The sequence below is a fragment of the Astatotilapia calliptera genome, chromosome 3 (assembly GCF_964374335.1).
Source record: "Astatotilapia calliptera chromosome 3, fAstCal68.1, whole genome shotgun sequence".
Classification (NCBI taxonomy): domain Eukaryota; kingdom Metazoa; phylum Chordata; class Actinopteri; order Cichliformes; family Cichlidae; genus Astatotilapia; species Astatotilapia calliptera.
The window spans coordinates 54,167,645-54,189,990 of record NC_137424.1 but is presented as its reverse complement, the minus strand read 5'-3'; the positions used below and the strand labels follow the sequence as shown (position 1 = coordinate 54,189,990).

The 22,346-nt window shown below is 38.5% G+C and overlaps 1 protein-coding gene and 1 long non-coding RNA gene across 2 annotated transcripts; both read right to left on the bottom strand.

Annotated features, from left to right (window-relative positions):
* Positions 1–4,184: 4,184 nt before the first annotated feature.
* LOC145421680 (uncharacterized) lies at positions 4,185–4,560 on the bottom strand. Its single transcript, XR_013903039.1, has 2 exons — positions 4,431–4,560; positions 4,185–4,343 (listed from the first exon to the last, which is right to left on the bottom strand). It is a non-coding gene; the product is annotated as an uncharacterized LOC145421680 (long non-coding RNA).
* Positions 4,561–5,975: 1,415 nt separating this feature from the next.
* Positions 5,976–22,247, bottom strand: LOC113019234 (circularly permutated Ras protein 1). Its single transcript, XM_026162791.2, has 19 exons — positions 22,206–22,247; positions 18,444–18,495; positions 18,167–18,223; positions 15,687–15,818; positions 15,512–15,598; positions 15,342–15,427; positions 15,023–15,220; positions 13,791–13,835; positions 13,613–13,702; positions 12,519–12,670; positions 12,350–12,431; positions 12,126–12,253; positions 9,767–9,851; positions 9,578–9,684; positions 9,304–9,416; positions 9,076–9,187; positions 8,817–8,957; positions 7,824–7,917; positions 5,976–7,186 (listed from the first exon to the last, which is right to left on the bottom strand). The coding sequence occupies exons 2-19, from the start codon at positions 18,493–18,495 to the stop codon at positions 7,043–7,045; spliced, it is 1,905 nt and encodes a 634-aa protein (XP_026018576.2). The 5' UTR covers positions 22,206–22,247; the 3' UTR covers positions 5,976–7,042.
* Positions 22,248–22,346: the final 99 nt, after the last annotated feature.

Here is a 22,346-nt window from a genome sequence, read left to right as displayed (position 1 = left end):
TACAGCCACGCCCTCTCATAGTTCTCTGTAAATGTGGCAGGACTGGTTAAGATAGTGAAAAAAGAAAAACTAGGTCAGAGGACGTCAGATCTTATCACTGCATATGTTTATAGTAACACTCCTTTTATTAAGCATCAATGAAAATAGCCGCACATAGATCAGCCTGTGAGACTGTATCACATATCATAAGTATTATGAATTACTGATTATAAGTAAAGCAAATTTGTGATATAGGATTATTTTGAGATTTTGTGATATAGGGTGTGTTCTTTGTTTTTTGCCATTGTGTGTGATAGAACCGCTCTGAGCGTTAAATCTGGCCTTTATCAGATGTAAGGTCCTCATCTGGTGCACATCTGAGCTGTTCTCAGCATGCTTGCTATTTTAAGATCACTCCACAGAAATCATCTTGCAATGGCTGCTGGATCTCCTTGAGGGTGTCAAAATGGTGATCCTTTACCAGAGGTGTGATTATGTTTTGTATAACTCTTTTAAAATGGATTAAGATCTATAAACTTCAGCATAATTTTTAAGTGTTGCACATGACCAGTACATTTTCATATCATTTGGTTGTGCTAAAACACTACACTACAGCAGGCTGTTTAATCATCCTCTCCATTAAGAATATTTTGTTGTTGAGGTTTTTAAGGCAAGTAACTTCTAACCATGTCACATTAGCTTAATACTACTACTACCACCACCACCACCACCACCACCACCACCACCACCACCACCACCAACAACAACAACAACAACAACAACAACAACAACAACAACAACAACAACAACAACAACAACAACAACGACAACACATTTTTATATATAGGTGCCTTTCAAAACCTCAAGGTCACCTGAGATTAGTACAGCAATTTTAAAAAAAAATACACAACTAAATGAGAAACTAGTAAAATCAGATAACAAAAGCATAAAATATGTTCAAAATAAAAGGAGACTAAGGCCAGTTGTCCACTATTTTTGGTGTGTGACTATTATGGTGAGAATGTCGGATAAAGCAACTAAGGCACCAGTTACATTTTTTTGAGTAAACTTATAAAACTCCTAGTGAGGGAGGCTGTCATTTACTTTTCCATTGAATTACGAAATTAATGCAAACTTCAGAGAAACCTCTATGCAGTTCATCATATCACTGTTTTTATGTAATATTTGTAATATTTTGACATTAACAACAACTTCACTGTGCACAGCTCTGGCTGGTCAAGACTCTGTGCTGGAATAAGAATAAAATTAGATCTTCTTATTCTCTCATCCGTCTCTCTGTAGGAGTTATTGCTGTAGAGGAGCCAACTGTGGATGCCTTTCAACTGCTCTGCATGTGCTTTTTGATTCTAGTAATCATTTGTTTGTTTCCAGTTCCTGCATCTGAATCAGTAACATTTCACAAGCTTGTCATTCCTTTCTGCCGAGAAACAATTACACCGAGAGAAAGATAAGTACACTCTGACAGTGTGCACCCAAATAAGATGTTGCGAAACAGTAGTTTTAACCTTCCTAACCAATTCCCAGAAAAACAAAACAAACAAGTTTAAATTCAAAACGCAAAGAAAATGTGTCTTCGTAGCATAATGGTTTGTACATTTTCCTTAAAAGAGGAGGAGCCCTACATTGTTCCCGGGAGGAGGTACAAATCGCTTTTTCAGAACTAAACATGCTGAGGCAAAGGTTAAACATTCCATTATATTTATACAGTACCAAATCACAAGAGCAGCTTTCTCAAGGTGCTTTACACTTTAAGGTAAAGTTCCTACACTAATATGTAAAATACTCTCTATTTTAAATTGACAAGTACAGCAAACAATTAACTGAGTCTTCTGTGTGAGAACCACAAAGAAAGACTTAGCAGTGTCAGCCAAGTCACTGAAACTACAGTCCCGTTTAATTCTCTTTTAATTATTTTTTCAGAAAGACTGTTTTTATCAATTCATTTCATTTAAAATTAATTATCATAAAATGATTAGCCTTCTGATACTTTACATGGATTGATGGGCACATATAGCATTAACCCATGTAGGTTGTCAGTAGCTAGATAACACACGACTCAGTACTTTCTAAACTTTGGAATTGTGTATTCAGGTAGATATTCGCAACAAATAAATATAAGAATCAGTCAATACCAAGAAATATTCACAAACAAATACCTTGGAATTGTTTTTGGACTACCTTACATGGATGGATGTGCTTTGATACTCAGAAGTGTTTTTCTTTTCCTTTACCGTGAACCATATAGACGATATAACATCAGTTCAGTTTCCAGTATTTAATAATCATCTGTACAATCAGAACTTTCAATCATGGACATTCCACAGTGTCACGTCTTTGTTACTTCTTGGTAAAAAGCATAGCAGTACCAACTGGCAACTGATAACTGAACGCCTACATCGTTAGCATTTTTGCTGAGCTTATTCACTCATTACAAGAATGAACCTGTTGACTCCAAGGTCACTAATGAGGTTACCGGATGAAACAAAGCAGGCCTATATACAAAGCTTTATAAATTTGTGAACTGAAGGTGTAGAGTTTACACATGCTTAATATGTACACTCACTGAGCATTTCATTTGGTACACCCATGTACTTCGTCCTTAGCACAAATCTAATGACTGCAAATGAATGCATTGAGGCACGCGGACATGATCAAGACGACCTGCTGAAGTTCAAACTGAACGTCAGAATGGAGAAATAAGGTGATTTAAGATACTTTGAAAGTGGCATGATTGTTGGGCTGAGGATTTCAAAAGCTGCTGTATTTTAAACACTGTCAGGAACCCTGGGTGGAGCAGGAGGTGGGATTCAGTGTGTTCATGTTTAGTGTTTTCACTGTAAATAAATGCACCAGAGTGATATCCACTAATGTAGTCTCTCCAAACACTCGAGGGCAGGGAAGATCCAGGGAAGGTCTGTATGCGCAGTTATGGGGGGGTGGGCAAGGGAAACACACTAGTGTCCAGACCCAGGACTTTACTAATAGCATAATTCAACAATCCAGCAAATAATGAACCTCAGTCACCACATGAAGTAGTGGCCTCCTGATGAGCTCATCTGGAACAGGCGGTTGATTGGTGCAGACATGCTCTGACAGAGGCGGGAACCCACGATGAGTTCCACCCACAGACAGACAGATAAGCAAGACAAGCATAGAGAAAGAAGAGACACAGAGAGAAAACAAAGACGTGAGCAGGTCGCTCAAGAGGACTGAGGAACAGGATAGGTTCCACTGTGACTCTGAATTTAGGAAACAGAAGGCGAGCAAAAGAGAACGATGAGAGTGAGTTTCTTTTCAAAGATAAGCACAACTCAGCATGTGACATTTTATGATTATAAAATAGATATTTGATCTATGGAGTTTTGACTGAACTTTGTTTTGTCAGCTTGTCTTATACAACATTAAAAGACTTAAGCATTGCAACAAGCTGGTCTGTAAATCTGTGATGACTCTGTGTTTTTTTGCTGTATTATGAAAATGTTCTGGGTGAGTGTTACAGCATTAGAAATAATAAGATTAGATCAGTGTTACTCATAAAGCATGAAGCATTTGCAGTAGTTTAATATAGAACTACCTTTTAGCTGTTTCATATGAGTTTAAAACTAATAAAATGAGTGTTTGAGAAAAACAAAAATCATAAAATAGCAGCAAATGCAAGTTACAGTTATCCAGAGCTCAAAGCAGCATTATTACTGTGCTTGTTTTGTTTAATCAAAATTTAAATCTCAAACTTTTTTAAATAGTTTGAAATTAAAAAGAGACATTTCAGTATCTGAAGCCATTTTTGGTATTGGCTAAAAAAAACTATTATAGTAGTTTCAGAATATAATGTCTCTTAATTAGAAAACAATCATTTCTACCTCATATAACTGTATATGTGTTGATTGCATCTCATAGTAAAGTTTAAGTTATTTTTCTTTCTGTCTTGTAGTATCATATAGTTTGAGAAAGTAAAGCCTGACTCACTATCTAAAGACAAACCGTTTTTGCTACAACAGCAAAAACATACTGATACATAAGCTTGTCATGAACTGTTTGGTTGTGCCCATCAAATAGGAGTAAAATTACTAACCATTCCTCACCGTCGGTCCCCTGACCGTGGTCGGGAGATGCAAGGGGAGATTCTGTCACGGTCTGGCTGGCAGACCGTGGGGATGTGGGGAAGGAGGACCCAGGCGCGGAGCTCAAAGTTCAAGCAGTGCGTTTATTTACAGAGGGTGATATCAAACAACAATAAATCCCCGTGTTTTTCCCCAGACTCCCGTGTCGTGTCCTCCTAGTGCTCTCTGCTCCCGTGTCTGCACTCCCGGTGCTCGCTGCTCCTTAAGCCTTCCACGCTCCTCCTGCGGGAAACAATAGCGGCAGCAGTCAGGACACTGAACAATGGCAGGCATACACTACACGACCAAAACCTAAACTGGGTAACTAACGTGGAGTCCCAAGCAATGATCCCGCGTCGGTGGGAGCTCCAAGACTCTCTTAAGTAGCTCCCCCGACGAGGCCTGATCAGCAGCAGGTGTGTGGCTTCGGGTGTGGCCAGTCCCCTTGCAGGGCCACACCCTCCAGGCCTGACGCCGCTTATAAACAAGTGCTCAGCCACCCACACACACACACACATATACACAAGCACAGAGAAGGGGAAGCAACACCAAAATACACAACAATAACACAGGTCCATGACTGCCCAGGGGTCCTGGGTCGCCCAGTCCCAGGACCCTGACAGATACTTCCTCCAGGGCCGAAGTTTTGTCCTACTTTGGGGTTAAATCCCCCCACTTTTGTGGAGTAGTGAGGCAGGCAGAAATTAGCCAAGACACCTGAGATACTGAAGGGATGAGGCTTTAATAACGGTACTGCACATTCAAATACACACTGCATAGGCTGTAGCCCGTTAGAACGCTGCCCCCGTCACTGTCTCTACCCGCGACATTTTTTGCGCTCACAGCGTCTCCTCACGCGCATGCTCACACACACATCACCTACGGTCCTCACAGGACACCCAGCCACAAAAACGCGAGCAAATCCCGCAACAAATGAATATCATCAAACATAGATCAGTTTAAATGTGCTTCACTATATAATGAATTTGCTGTTATTCATACATTTTTGTCATTATAAATTTTACTGCTTGATGTCACAGATGTGAATTCCAGTAAAGATCAGAATAATCCCACATGAAATCGCATTATTATCGCATTACTAAAAACAATATTCTTGTAATATAATAAAAACAGGACTAATTTAGAAATGTCAAACACGTTCATTTATTACACATGAAACAAATAAAACTGTTTCATTTTGTTTTACAAAAATTCCTCTAAAACAGAAATCAAATAAAAGCACATTTGTCTGGCTACATTTTTTGCTGACTGATTTAAGGCAGTTCTCATAAACTTTTTGTCAGTCTTAATTCAGAAACAACAGTCCTTGATACTAAAAGAACCTGTATGGTCTACATATGATAAATTCAACAAAAGAATTATTTGTTGCAATCACACTTCAAATTTGACTTTAATTTGGCCAATAATTTTTTTTGTCATTTGTGTAGAAAGTTCAATTTGGTCTAAATATTTGGATCAAATTGACAGTCTCAAAAGGTTGATTATGTTCTGGACTTAGCGTTGTCAGTGGGAGAAACGTTTCGTCACAGTGACTTGTTCAGTCTCAGCTGACTGCAGGTTTCCCCAGTCTTATAAACAGTACATTTGAATAATGACTGAAACCAGCCCACTGAAGGAACAATGGACTGGGAGGTCAGTTCCTTGATTATTAATATGCAAATTGTCATGACCAAATTGACAGTAATCAGTAACTAATTACTGATTATTTCCCCTCAAAAGTAATCCCATTACTTGAACTGACTTTTTAAAAACATGATTTACAACCTGAATAGGTGATAAAGTGATAGATCTTTCAGCCCAATTCTACTTTTTCTGCACAATCCATCATACAAAATGTAATCAAATGAAAAAGTCTCCTTTTAAAACTAGTTTTATTAGTTTTAATATTTTAACTTAATGCATCAAGCAAAAATTAAATTATATGCACCATTCTCTGACTGGAAGAAATTTGTTTAACATTTAAACCTATTTTCTGCACATTCCTGCACATAAAATAAAACAATTTTTGGTGTTCACACTCACTCTTTCAAATAGATGCAAGTAAAACACAGCAGAAAATAAATAAAAAGTGGTAGGCGGATGTTTGCCCTGGTGCAGGTATGCCGCAGTGGTCATGTCAGAGGAAGGATCTGGGAGTTTCTCTTTGAATTTCACATTGCCGTGGCAGCATACTCAGTGCTTGCTCTGAAGATTAGGGGTTTTTTCCCTGTAAAAAGAAATTTTCTTCCCAGACAGTGAGCAGCAGATGCTGATGATTTTGTCACTTTTTACGGAATCAAACTCAAAGTAAGGTCAGTACTTCCACGCATTAAATACTGCACCTCATACTCCTGCACTCGTTATATTATCCATTGTTGATCTGCACACAGTTGCCACGAACGTCGCACTCGCTTATGTCATTGTCATGAGACACTCTCACAAACGCAATGTGAGAGTAACGCAGTAACGCAGCGTGCTTACGGGAAAGTAACAGTAATCTAATGACCTTTTTTGCAGTATTAATGCCTTACTTTACTCGTTACTGCCCATCTCTGTTGTAGACTATTAAGAAATATAATTACAATACAAAGAAAACTATAATCGTAACAGCTTCTACGAAATCAGTTACAACCACTCTAAATTCTTCAGTTTATGAGATTTTGCATTTAAAAATGTGATAAAACTCCTCGTACAGTTTTTCTAGAGTAGATCAGTGTTGGAAAAATTGTATCCATTTCCAGCTCAATAATTAGGCGTGGAATAAGCAAAGAGGTAGGAGCTCTTATTGAATCTATTGTACAACAGCATCTCAGACACAGAAGATTTTTAGTCATATACATTTGCCTGTCTGTACTCTGGGCTTCTTAAATAAAAAGAAACTATGGTTCTCTCACTGCTGTAAAATTAATTGCTTAATAAACAGTTTTGTTTTGTCTTTTAATTTACACAGCCTCCATGACAGCCTTTTTCTTCTTTGTGGTCTTCTTTTGGACATTAACTGTGTTGCTGCTGTTGTTGTTGTTTCTGACACTGCTGGCTCTCTTCATCTGGTACACCACCTTAGCTGCTTCATCAGAAAGAGTCAGCTGTAATAGATGTAAAAAAATTGATAATCTGTGAATAACTATTTTTTACAAACTCATAAACAGACCAATAAACAAAATCTAATATCTTGTTCCAGTGGATCTTGTACTCTTGCACTAATTGCAAAATTTTCGTCTATGGAGAGGTTCAAAAAGTAGCTATAAAAACTTTATTCACTGTGGTTGCTTGAAAGGTGCTGACCATTAAGGGGCTGTGATGGAGTTCAATAAGCTCATTCTCACTCTGAGTTTAGTATTTACTCAAGTTAAAATTTATAGGGTGAGGGCTATATTTTCATATTTACGACTGTTAGAAGTTAGTATTAACTTTGTTGTTGATCTGTTGCAATGTATGTGCAGACAAAAAACAAATAAAAAAAGAAAGATTACGAGTGCACAACATCTGATTAATGTTTCATGAATTCTTGTGCTGCTTGATTGGCAGTTGTATAAAAGTACGATTTTCCAAATCTTTGCCTGCTCAGTCACAGACAAACACAACATCTGACACATGTAAAAATAAAATAAAAATGAATACTTCCAAAATGTTCATGCTACATAAACAAAGGGTTTATATAATGATACAACTCACTGTGTGATATTTCATCTAATTGTCTTCATTAAAAAAGTGTATGAATACCTGGGATTCCGTGGTAATGTCCTCACAAATTGTCGTCATGGTTTCCATCCAGTTACCATACATACTCTCTTCCTTTTGGATTGGCCTCCACTTGCTGTAGTTTAGAAAGAGGCACTGTTACTGCCTACAACACAGTAAAGTCACACACACACTTGAACTCTAACCCCTTAAAACCATTCCACTTTCTTCTACTCACTTCAACCGTTAACGTAAAATGATCAGGTGTGGCTCAGTGGCCCCACAGTACAGGTGAACTGATGGGTCTAGATCCCCCCCATTCAATGTGTACTAAGATCTGCATACATATCTGCTTTGCTATTTATTGTTATAGGGATTTAAAAAATAATAATCTGAATATTTATAAAAGTTTAAATGTCCGGTAGTAATAAAATAGTGACAAGAGATTAAATGCCACACTTGGAAAATATCTTTCCTACAAAGGCAGGCAGCAGTAACTACACAAAAGTAATAAAGTTGAGAATATTTGCATAATTATTCCTCAACATAATGTGTAACACTTTACGTTTGGACTATATAAAAGAATACTAAGGTAAGTTAGTTTGTTTTTAGGAGAACTCGAACTTCTTTTCTCTGTATGATAAAGTTTAATGACCATTTTATGCACGTGGTGTCTCAAATTTAATTCCTGAAACACTGAGTGGCCAAATGTTGCAGAAAACAGTAGCTATATTATCTGGGATCTATATAGAGTTGTTTTAGCCACTTTCTGTCACTTCTACAAAGTAAACACTTCTTCACATTTCTTATAAATTTTGTGTAAACCATAATAATAAAAATGCTTGTAGTAAAAACAGATTTCGGTCTGGCTTTCATTGACTTAGGTCCAAATTCACCAAATTGACTTTTTACAGGATTCATCACAACAATAGCATGCAGCATACATTATCAGTGCCTTAATAGCTGGCTACTGAATCTCTCATATGTGCATTCATTATTACCTTTTTCTCCATGTATCCTCTACAAGACTCATACCTGACTTGTTGCAGCAGGTCTTGCTGTGCTTTCAGCTGCCTTTGTGCCTCCTGCACTTTACCCTCCATGGTTAAACTGGCACAGAGCTGTGCGCAGTGAACATCGAGCACTGCCATGTTAAGTCTACCTGCAAAAATCCGACTTCAGACAGACAGATAAACAAGATGAAATTAAATATATAAATATATTTTATGATTAACTGGAACACATTTAAGTTAATGATTCTAAAAGTATTTAACACCCAGCTCCAGCTTTTTACCTGCAGGTAGTTGCTGGTCGTTGTTCGGTGATGATGCGAGTGATTCTGTGTTGGTCTCTGGTCTTGAAGCTGAGCTGCATTTGGAATGGAAGCATTCCTTTCTGGAGAAAAACTGGTGAATACAGACCAATATATAACAAAATAGATTAGACTTTGGTTGATTCTATTAAATGCTTTCTGCACTAAAAATGATTTTTAAGCAGTAATAATACAGCAGAGTTGACCTACATTCCATAAAATCTGGTTTTACAGCAAACTGGAAGGTGATCTCCAGACCTTTGGTGACATTCCCAATCTCTCTTACCAGTTTGTGATTGTTTTCATCCTCATATGGAAAATACCTAAAGTGAAAGAGAGAGAAGAGTGAAAATAAAAGAAGGAAACAAAGGAAATTAATATTTTGGATACCACTGCACCACTCTATATTATTATTGTTATTAGACTAACATACAATCGAGTATGTAAAATGTTTATGTGGCAGTGTTTTTACGTTGCCACTCACACTCCATCAGAAGCGAGCAGGGTTGCTTTGACTCCTGTAGCTAGGACGTTATCTTCGGAGACCGATTGAATCTCTCTTGCTACCGTGCCAATGCTGACAATATTTACCTGCGCAAGCCAAGGAGCAAGAGTTACAGTAATATGTTCTTCTTTGTGTTTGCTTGTGTGAATTAATTTGTGTCTATCTCACTCTTCCTCCCGTAGCATCTGCCAGTTTACCAATATCAGCCAGGCGACAGTCTGTCCCTTCAAAAGTCATTACTGATATTATGACTCTGAAAAAGGAAAGAAAGAGATATGTTTTTCACAGAATTAGACAGGTCTTGTGGCTGATGTGCTCAGTTCATGCAGATGTGAAAAGTTCAAAGGTTTGAGCTAGACACCCTGCTGTAGCCAGGTGAGTCTGAATTCTGGAATGCTGTAGAGTACATGTGCAAAGAGTATATAAAAGAGTGTACAAACTGTAGCATGTAGCTGTAAAATGAAGTCTTAGTAGTAAATTCTCCATTTCTACTCCAGAACAAAGCATATGTTTCCAGTTTTTACTTTGTTTATCCCAACAAAGTGACTTTTTTGTGCTGATAAGCTACAAGTCAACTGATTTGCACTGGAGTAAAGGCTCTTAAACTTCACCAGATGTTGACGTCTTTGTTCTGTTCCAGATTCTGGTCATTGTGAACCTCTCCTCACAAGCATTTCTTTTTTTTTCTTTTTTTTCCCCCACTGTTTTATTTTGACTGACGGTTTTATTTTTACAATCCCAATCAAAAGTTTAAGAATACTTGAAAAATGGCAAAACAAATCATATTTTGCATGGCTGGATCTTAACAAGGTTCCAAGTAGAGCTTCAACATGCAATAAGAAGAAATGGGAGGTTTTTTGAGCATGCATCATTTATTGAAAACAATGCTTAAACTGAAAAAGGCTGTTTTACAGCTGATCAAAAGTTTAGGACCACACCTCCAAAAAAAAACAACCCTGTAATTGCCCCCAAAACAGAAATCAGTGGCCGTTTGATGCCTCTGCACAAGCTCCATTGTTAAACTGAAGGAAAAATCACCCCAGACCATTATTGTGTCCCCTCCACTGTGACGCATAGAAAACATCTAAGGTTGGATCTACTTGTCATGCCAGTAACGTTGGAAACCATCAGGACCATCAAGGTTAAAAAAAAATTTCATCAGAGAATAAACTTTATTCCACCTTTCAATGTCCCATGTTTAGTTCTCTCTTGCAAAGTCCACATGGTCAGTTCTGTGGCATTCAAGGAGACGATACCATTGAAGACGTTTTTTGTTTTTGAGGCCCTTCAAACTATATGCTGTCTGATGGTTAGGGGGCTGCAGTTGGCACCAGTAACGGCCTTAATTTGGTTCGGGAATTGTCCAGTGTCTTGACAGACAGCCAATTGGATCCAGTGCTGGTGAAATTGTTTTGGGTCTTCCACTTGACTTTTTTGTTCCATAACCCCCAGGATCATTTAAGAAATTCCAAATGACTGTTTTACTGCGTCCCACCTCAGAGGCGATGGCATGTTCCGAGAGACTCTGCTTATGCAGTTCAACAACCCGACCACGTTCAAAAAGGGACGTTTTTTTGCCTTTGCCATCAGAACATCATGACAGTGTGACTATCTGACAGAAAATGACAATGAACCCACATTTTTGCACAAATTTGGCCTTTTAAAGGCATGCGGTCCTAAACTTTTGATCAGCTGGTATTGAAAATAAAAATCTTTTGCTTTAATTACACAGTCTGCACTTGAATCTGTTCTGTCAGGAACCTTGTTAAGATCCAACCATGCAAAATATGATTTTTTTTGTCATTTTTCAAGTGTTCATAAACTTTTGATCGGGACTGTGTAATTAAAATTAAAACAAATATACTCTGTAAACAGAAAAAAGTAAAAGATTTGAAATGGTAAATGGCCATTTATCTATATTTGTATAGCTCGTTACTTAGTCCCTAAGGACCCCAAAGCGCTTTACACATCCAGTTATCCACCCATTCACACACAGGTGATGGCGGCGGTGGCAGACACTGGTGCCACCGAGCCCTCTGACCACCACCAGTAGGCAACGGGTGAAGTGTCTTGCCCAAGGACACCACGACCGAGACTGTTGGAGCCAGGGCTCGAACCAGCAACCTTCCGATTACAAGGCAAACTCCCAACTCTTGAGTCACGATCGCCTACGATCAATATTTGACAGGAATATCTCTAAATACCACACAATTTCAATACTCGAAGAGGACAGGATGAAGTTTACACTTAAATCTGCAAAACAAAACAGGACTATTCTTATCAGCTGCTGTGTTTAGGAGCAGAGGTGGTGCCTGTCTGACTTTGAGGCAGACTCTTGTGTGGCAGGTAAATGATTGTTCACCAGAGACATGGTTAACGCAATTAAACATTGAGCATTTGTCAATGTTTAATTGCGTTAACCATGTCTCTGGTGAGCAATCATTTACCTGCCACACAAGAGTCTGTAAACTTCATCCTGTCCCTTGACAAATGCTCAACAACTTTGTGCATGCATGTGAGCCCTTACCCCTTCTGTACCGCATCTAGAGCCAGCTGAGTATAGAAATATGGAGTAAAGGCAGAAGGAGTCAGAGAGGGAGCTTCCTCCATCTCTCCCAGTCCGATGTTTGCTTTGCCATCAGTACATAAAATGACCTGTAAATCACAACAGCCGCAAGGTTCTTGTTAATAGTGGTGACAGTCACAGCACTCAGTTGTCCCAATCTGATATCTGACCGCTCATTTACTCACTTTTGACCCGGGGTACCTTGAAGCCATGGCAACGGAGGCTAATGCTGCGGGACCAAGACACGTGGCTCCATGTTCCCTGAGTCTAGAGTCAGAGATGTGGAGAAAACAAAGAGTGTTTCAGACTGTACAGAGCATTCTTCCATGTTTCTAAAACACTTCTAACACTTACTCTTTGACCCTCTGTATTAGGTCGTTGTAGGTCTCAGCGATACAGTGTGGGATGTGGTAAGTCACACCCTTTTCCCATATATGGTCGTAGTCAACTAGCGCCCAATCCCTGAGTGTGATAGGAGCACTAGTACCATCACCATATATTACTACCTGTGAAACCAGCAGAATGTAGTTAGAGTACTCCAGGGGCAGGAGATTTATAAGGTCTTCTTCATTTAATGTCTTCAACATTTAATTCAAATTTTGACAAAAAAACAAATTCTCTGGCAGATGAGGGCAGATTGCTTCTCCCTTCTGTCTGCTGAAGAGCCATCTTCTACAGAGCATGACAGTTCATCATGGTAAACAGGAAGTCCTCTTGTTTTTGTGGGCCAGGCTACATAACTGTCAATTATGCAAGGTCCAAAGGGGACAAAAACAGGAAAACATTTAAAATTCTCTCATGTAGTGATAAATAAGGGATTCAATGGACTTTATAAGTCTGGTTCTATGAACAAGGACGTCTTATGATCTGCTCCACTGATTTTTCTATTTTACAACATTGAGGTAAAACTGGAGCAATGTACTTAGTTATAGCAACATAGAGGAATGCAATTAAATATTCATTATATCTTGAGTGACACGATTATATATTCATATAGATTAAAATTGGCCAAAAAAAACCCCCAAAACCATAGGAAAGACAATAAAGGGCTTTTCTATTCTATTCTACTCAAAAAATGAGAAAGATCGCATGGAAGTAAAAAAAAAATGTAACAGTAGAGTAAAAGGTAAAAAAAAATTAATTTAGTTTTTGTTGTCGTTGTTTTAAGGTAGACAGCAAAATACCTAAAGCTTTAGCATCCCCACTCCTGATAAGGACCCCAGGTTCAGTCTGAATCAACCATAATGATTTGTTCTCATTGTGATTTCTGGAGTCCAAAGACATAATGAATACTAAACACCTTTTACAATCTTTTACCACATGCTAGTTGGATGGGATAACACTTATATTTGTATTTAAATGTTCACAAAAAAGAAAGATTCAAAAAAGCAGCATACAAGAATCAGTGTTATAATTAATACTACTACTACTACCGCTACATCTCCTACCTCATCGTTAAATGTCACCAGAGCCACCCTCCGATGAGGGGACCGTTGCTTTATGGTGAATAGTGCCCTGTAGAGGGCATCCTGCATACCCTTTAAAACAAAACAGCACAAACTTTAAAACAAAATGATTATGTTAATGCAGCTCAGCCAATCAAACCACAACAAATTATCCTCTCACCTCTAGTCTGGATACGTATGTTACAGAGCCATTGCTTGATGGAACCTAAAGCAGAGCAAACATGATAAGACTGAACATTTCAAATGGAGTTTTATTGTGATTTAATTAACCTACAATCATGTGGAAAAGAGGTTTCAACTGTGGAAAACTGAATGTCTCTTTACTGCTACTACAGGTATTCAGAAGGTAAGTAGCAGCCAGGTGCTGCTAATTAATTACACTTGTTTAACTGATAACAAGTGAGTGTAGGCACCTCGATGACAGCAGACATTTTGGTATTTAGCTATATGTTACCACAATGCCACAATCTTTTTAAGAGTGGATGTCCCAGTAAGTCCACCCGAAGAACAGATTGTGCAGTGCTTACATAAACTGCAAGAAACTTGAGAGGTGCATCTCAGACTGAGTTAGCATGTTAAATGTAAAAAATCTTGACAGTGCCATTAGAAAAAGACTGAACAAGTACGGCTTGTTTGGAAGGATTGCCAGAAGAAACCCTTTTCTCTCTCTCTCTCTGTCTAAAATAAATAAATAAATAAAACGTAAATAAACTTGCATCTGAGCAAAACACAAAACTTGACAGAGACAAGACTGCACAGACGAGATCAAAGTGGGAGGTTTGGCCACAATGTAGAGTGAAACCCAAACACAGCATATCATCATAAACACCTATATTGTGTGGATGCTGATTGCAGCTACAGGACCTGGGCACCTTGTTGTCATTGAGTCAACCAACAACTCCTCTGCATACCATTCTTTATTTTAGAATCAAATGTAAGCCCATCTGTCCGACAGCTAAAGCTTTGTCCAAATTATATCATACAACAGGACAAGAACACACAAAATCTACAACTGAATGTCTAAAAAAGAAAAGAATCCAGATGATCCAATTCAGAGTCCAGACCTCAAACTCACTGAAACGCTGTGGCACGTCCTGTTCTGTGGCAGGACCTTAACAGAGCTGTCCATAAATGGATGCCTGCAAAACTCAATCAACTAAAGCAACACACTTAAATGAGAGTGGAATAATATTCTTCACTGAGGACTTGACGACTGATAAAATCATACAGAAATGCATTTACTTCAAGTTATTTTATGCTCAAGGCGATCCTACAAGCTTTTGAATCATGCAAGAACTCTTTTTGCAACCACAAGGGTAGCCTCCAGCTTTTGATAAACAATGACTGTAGGAATTTTACCCGCAGTGTGTTTGAATAATGCAATCCACACACCTCTGTAGTAACGCTCATGCTGCCAGAAGTGTCCACGCAGAAAACAACTAGCGTGTCCTCTAAGTTCTGATAGTCGTCTTCACTCTGTCTGGGCAGGTAAAGGTCATCACTGCGCACACCGGCTCGCTGGCCAATGCACAAAGCAGCTAAACTTTCGTCTACGCTGTTTTCATATCCACAGAACTCACATCGCCAAACCTGCACAAGAAGAAGAGGATTTGCTTTTGTTTGTTTCAACTACCTTTGTCCAGTGGAAACCAGTTAATCAATTGGTTGAATCCAAAGAAATAAAAAATTCGGCAATTAAATTACCACTCACGTTCTTCTGTAACGAACTGAGACATGACAAAGCAGCACTACATTTCCCACAAATCACTGGCCTTTGAAAAGTCTCCATGCCTGAGTCTGATAAGCAAAGAAAGAAAAGAGATTAATAAAATCCCCAAAAAACTTGGAAGGAAGTGTGTTTGCATGTGTGTGCCCCCTGACCTTGACTAGTGTCAACCAGTTTTCCAACATTGAGTGAGACAACGTTGACGTTGGCCTTCAACCTGGTTAATCCTTCCAGCTTGTCAACTGATGAAACGCAAAAAGGAAATGAGAGAGAGAGAAAGATTAAATATCAAATATAAAACATAAGGAAAGACTGGCAAATCAAACTCACGTCTGGGAGGAACAGGAGGAGGGAGGGAGGGAGGAGCAGACGGAGGCTCGAAGGAGGAATTGCTGTAAAGAGGAAGAGAAGTAGGCCGAGGTTTCCTCAGTCGACGAGGGGGCAGCGGTGGAGGAACCTCATCTGAAGTAACAAGGAAACACTGAATAAATAGCCTACAAAAGCAAAACGTATCAAGTGACACGTTCTCTAGGACATGCAGAGTCCAGGCTATGGCTTTATTACCTCACTGCAGTCATTATCTGATGTGCATATGTGAGATCCTTTTAAAATCTTCTTTCAAAACTTGTCTTAAAACATTAAAGGTCTATCAGAATAAAACTTCCACCAACCCATGGACCTAAAGGAAATGGCTACAGCTGATCCGATCAAAGATTGTGAAAATTAACAGCTGATTTTGTCTCTTTAAATTTTGAGTTGTAAATTTAAAATTCACTCTCCTTAAAAACAAGCAAACAAACAAAAAAATATTACATTAGTCAGGTGGTCACACTTGCCCTTTAGTTTAGTTATCACATTTCTACTCTGTATTGTTTATTCCTTGTATACTAACTGTCAGCTATATATTAGCATGAATGTCAGGCCTTTTTAGGAAACCCAGGAGCTTTTTAATCAGCTGACCGTAATCTTACTAATTTCAGTACTATCGCCTTTATCTTTAAATGAACAAACAGAAACAGAAGCCATGATTTATTCCTGTTGGTGTAAGGCAAAAATAGTACATTCTGGATAGCATCTGACATGCAGCGGCTTCATTTTTTTCTGCATGAAAATGAGCTTAACACCTCTGGTTGATATACAGCCACAAACCATGACAGAGCCTCCACCCTGTCTTACAGATTTTAAATTAGAATCTAAATCAGAAATACTTTATTAATCCCGAAGGAAATTATAGGTTACAGCAGGCAGCACGCTAATGGCGCATGCACACTTACAAAGGAGCCCTCTGACCAAACTTTACACAAACATCACATTGGGAAGACATGTCAGAGAGGTAGGCTGATAGGAAAAAACAACACAATTCATAACATGAGGTGAGAGGAAGAGGGGAAAAAAACTCCACTCAGACTGAGCTGCTAATGGGAGAAGAGGTTGAGAACAGAAAAAAACACCCCAGCACAAAAAGCCTGTATGTCTGTCAATACACCGTAGAAACACAAGACAAGAAACACTCAGTGTTGTACCTCATCCATACCTATTGATGTAAATTTGAAACAAAAAGTTTAAACTTCATGCTGCTGATTTTCAGTCTGGTGAAGTAGAGGGGACCTTTTCCCCAATCGAATCATATAATGTTGGTTCCCTTACCTAACCAAAGACTAAGTGAAAGTGAAACTAAACTGGGAGTGAAATCAGAATTAATCCTAGAAGTAATGCAACATGAAGTCTGAAAACAATCCAAAGTAATAATGTCTTAATGCATGCTCAATAATCCAGACAAGGAAATCCCAGAAAGTTTATTCTGTTCGCCTCAACATTTCTTCACTGATCCAAGTGACTGCATCCATCTCAGATGATGAGATGGAACCACATAAACCGTCGCAAAATGATCTGAACCTAGCACCACTAACAATAGGCCGTGGCCTCGATTTGGCAGTCGTCAATATGCAAATTGTTATCAGTGGCCATCACATGGGGAATGGCTGCGACCACACTGGACCATAAGAACCACATAAACCATTGCAAAACAATCCGAACCATTGACAGTCATGTGACATCAATGCCAAAAAGTCATAAAAGCGTTCACTGTGAGACCTAATATCCATCTATCTAGCTGCAAATATGAAAGCTGTTTTATAATAAATGCTGTCTTTTTGTTAGATTTTTCTGATTGAACTTCAACCAACAACATTTTAAGGCCTGAGGAACTCAGAAAAAATTCTACAGGCCATCTGTCACCATCCATCCATTCTGTTGTGCTTATCCAACCATTTACTATCTATCTGCAGAACAAATAATACAAATCTTGATTTTTGTTTTTATGATCTGCGTTAATACTTGTTAATACTTGATATGTGGAATATTTACTTTATTTCTTACATTAATTTCACTGAAATTGATTTGTGTTGGTGAGAAATTCAATTTTACTGGCAATGGGGGTGGAGCCAGACTGATTTGGACTGATTTTTTAGTTTTATCAGCATTAACTGTCACACTCTTCTAACATCTTGCTAATTAGAGCTATCTGACATCTTTTTCTCTGTGTGGACTTTCCCTTGTTGAACCTCTATCTTTACATCTCCTACACAGTTCGTCTCTTTGTCTGTCTTGCATTTGCAAGCATGCCCACACACACACACACGCACGCACACACATTACTACTTAATATGCTTTCCTGTTATTTCACTGCAATGCTCTTGAGAATTTAATCAACGCTCTGGCCAGAAAAAAGCAACGGTTCATCACCATCAGCGTCATGAGAGCTGCATGCTTGTGCACATTTTTTGCAAGTGCATGAGTGAGAAAATTACCTGCTTGTTGTTTTACTGGCACTATGTTGTCATACTCGGGCCCCATAGGAAAAACGCCTATAGTTGGAGGAAAAACCCTTCGTTATAACAGGTTTAAGCAGTTATGCACGCTCTCTTCCTTTTTGGTGGCACTTAATACAAACAGACGCAGACTGTTCTGCAACTCAGGGTCAAAGATGTCAACATTTCACCGGCTTAATGTACTTGAAAGGTTCTAACTATAGCAAGCATGAGCATTATTTGTCACATTGGCAAAGATTCACTTTAAGAAACTCACCTGGTCCATCTGGACTCCAGTTGCAAACAACATGGCTGCAAGCAAACTCCATCTGCAACACACAGATATTTATTTAAATTGATTGCGACACCATTTAAAAGACCCACAATCTCTTTGGGTTTTTATCTTTAAGAGACAAATGAATCAGATAATGGGGACAAAGAAAGCGAGAAAAGCTGACATATCAGCTTCATGACTATGGTAGACGAGCTTCCTGGCATTGTCAGTGCATTGTCACCACAGCAGCTGTTCCTTTGGTTTGGTTATTTTTCTTGTTAACAGGTGCCTCAGTAAAACACTTCCTGTTATAAGAACAGGGAAGAAATGAGAAAACATGAGAAGTAATGGCTTCTTAAATATGAAGGAATAAAAGTTGCATTTTTCTTCAGGTTTGGTTTGTTTGGTTGAAGTATGGCTGCAGACACTGAAACTAGAGAACAGAGCCAATGCCATTGAGGTCAACGTGAAGGAAATGACAGGGTTTAAAGTTCTGAGAACTGTTAAATTATTAACCAGATTTAGATTGTTTTTAATCAGAGCATGGTGGCAGTCACAGAGCAGGCTACAGACTAATGAGTGTTAAAGGGGTCAAACCACAATCTCACACCCCCAACCAAAACCCCCAAACAGCTCTAATGTGACTCCAAAATTATCTCAAAAGCCTATAAAATAAAAACCTACACATTATTTTAAAACAAAAAACTCAAAAAGCGTCTAACATGCATGTGTTTGGACTGTGGGAGGAGGAAGGAGCACCTGAAGGAAACCAACGAGAAGCCGCAGAGAAAACATGCAAGCTCCACACAGAAAGGCTTCCTGTGAGCCGACAGCCAAACCGCTGCACCGCCCTGCCCTGATATGACTGCACTATCCTGCTGCTGATTAACACGATGCCTTGAGAAATGTGAGGTTTTTGACGTGTACTTTAGTGACCAGCTAAATTTTTTCTACGTGGACCTTAACTAAAGCAAAAAGGAAAAACTAAGGATGACTCTGTGGATACTCAGAGTGATTGGTCAGATAAATATGGTCATTTATGTTTTCAGACAAATTTTTTGAGAACATTTCCTTCTTTCTTGTTTCACAATAAAAATGTGCGCAATTTCTATTTTTTTTATCATTAAAAGTTCATGATCCTTAGATTGTGCACCCCATGTTACACCCAGAAAATGAAAATGACGACGTCAGTCAGTATATTTTCAAAAGTTTCTTTGGAAAAGTTTAAAAAGGAAAGTTTTGTAAGACTTAAAGGTAAAAACTGTTTTTAGTGTATAGCAGCTGCTAGCCATACTGTTGTTGTGTCTCAGCACATGTAGAGTCGAAATTCACATTTTTCTGTGTTCTTCATATTCTTCAGCTCTATGTTGTGAACTGTTTTGAACCATGTTTCCTCCAAATTTATTCACGAAGCAGACGTTCAGTTTATCAAGACAGCAGCTATCTGCACTGATGACAACCAGAAATCCTCATCTAAGCATGAATTCCCCTTAGAGTAGAATTATTATTTTTTAATTAAAGCTGCTTTATATTAAAGGTGTCTTTTTTTATGTCTGTTTTTTTTTGTTTGCTTTTTTCAGATGGAACTTTAACCAGGTACATTTTAAGAGCAGAGGGACTCAAAAAGATTCTGAAAGGAAAGGTTTTTACTGTGTCATGGTGAGCTTATAGTCCATGATCATCAAAAAAAACCTGAAGGTAAGCTTAGGTATCATTTTTAAGAGCAAGATTTGCTCTCAAAAAAAGATTCAAACGTAAGTAATCTAAAACGAACCACACAAGCTTTACTTTAAAAAAGAAATTGTGCATTTTGCTATGAATTACTCTAAAAACATTTCTCACCATCACAGAGATTTAAAGGGTTTTTTATTTTTTAGATTGTAGGTTGAAAATCCTGAAGATCTCTGGAGCATTTTGTTCGAGTTTTCGCTGAAAGCCATTTTGAAACAAGAGCGGGCTGAACCACAACATTAGCTCTACTCATGCAAACTCATTGCTTCAAAAAAAAGTCACATCAACCCAAGAGGGTCGAGCTACACTTATTTTGAGCTTGCTATAATTAAAGGAAGATAACGTAAGCAACAACTTAAAATAACACACCAAAGTCTGACCCTTTTCTCCACTTTATACAAGCTTTGTTTACAAGTACTCCTGACTCAGAAAGTCAAGAATGCACAGCAAGTAAGACAGCGTTTTCTCTGTTCCTGTGACACACACAGCAAATTAAATACAAAAGACAGAGGTCGGCACCTCTGTGCTGCTCAGTATGAAGGCAAAAAGTACTAATGAGTCAACATAAGCAAATGCTCTCACTTAAATTACTTAAGGAGCTTATTTGCATTTTCACACAGCAAGTTGGGCATGCCCAGGATATCATTTCCTTATTTTTGCTTCCCTAAACCTCACAACCTCGGTTATGCTCAGAGGTTATCAGCTCTCTAAATCACTCCAGGTTGCTCTATAAATAGGTCGATCTTGGCAACCGGGACCAAACAAGTTGAGCTGCATACTTCACACATGTGCAGCAGAGTTTCTGCAGCTTTTGCAGGTTAGTTTCAAGGTTTGCATCAGTTGGGTACCTGAACTACTTTCTAGCCTTTCATAAAAAGGGCCTCTGGTGGGATACACCTGTCACCCAGTTTAATTCAGTAAAGCTGCTAAACTGCATCTGAATGAAGAAGAAAGGTGATTTGAGAAACTTTGAATGTTGTATGATTATTTGTGCTGGACAGGGTGGTCTAAGTATTGCAGAAACTGCTAATCTGCTGGTATTTTACTGCACAGTGATCTCTGTGGTTTACAGAGAATACTCTGAAAGGGAAAATGTAAAGTGAGCAGCAGTTCTCTGGGCCTTGTTGATGTCAGAGGTCAGGGAAGAATGACCAGAGACAATGGTACCTCAAATAAACACTCATTACAACCAAAGTATGCAGAAGAGCATTTCTGAATTAACAAGGAACATTGAAGCAGGTTTAATTCAATGTTATTTATATAGCGCCAAAAACAGACAATAAGACATTGGAAAAATGTTGCCTGGTCTGATGAGTCTTGATTTCTGTGGCAAAATTCAAATGGCAGTCAAAAGTTGGTGTTACATGAACATGGATGCACAGATCGATGCATTGTATTAATACTTCCGTCTGGTGGTGCTGGTATAATGGCATTAGGCACATTTGGGCCCCAAGTGAGCATCATTTAAAAACCACAGCCTGCATCAGTGTTATTCCTGGCCATGACTTGCCTTTTCAAGTCAATTGTATTTTATTTATATAACACCAAATCACAACTACACTTGCCTAAAGGTGCAAGGTGCAGAATAATACACCATGTCACAAAGATCAGGATAATCTCAAGCTGGTTTCTTGAAGATTACAGTGCGTTCATTGCACCCAAGAGGCCTCCAAAGTCACCATATGTGAGAACAGTAGAGCACCTTTGAGATGTAGTGGAACAGGAGATTCACATCATAGATTCATGAAGATTCCAGCATCTTCATGAATCTGTGCCATGAACAATTATCTGTTTTCCTAAACGACAAATTAATCTCATCTGTTGTATCAGTTAGTAAATTAATTCTTTATACTTGTACATAGATTCAATTTTGAAAAGTGGATAAAGCAGGTGCATATCACGTTTGGAAACTTTAGTCCAAAACATTTAATCAAAAGTTAGCTAAATTAAAAATACACGACTCACTCCTGAAAATAAAAGCTGTAACAATAGTTTTATCGTGGATACACACACACACAAGAAGAAAAGAAATACCTTTGCAGCGGTCTGAGTGCAGCGGTGTCGCTCAAACTGAAAGCGTTTCATGAAGCATGTTTCTAATATGTGTGAGAGTGTGGGCGTGTTCAAAGTCTAAACAGCAACACTTTGTGCATGTGTGTCAGGAAGTCGGTGCAG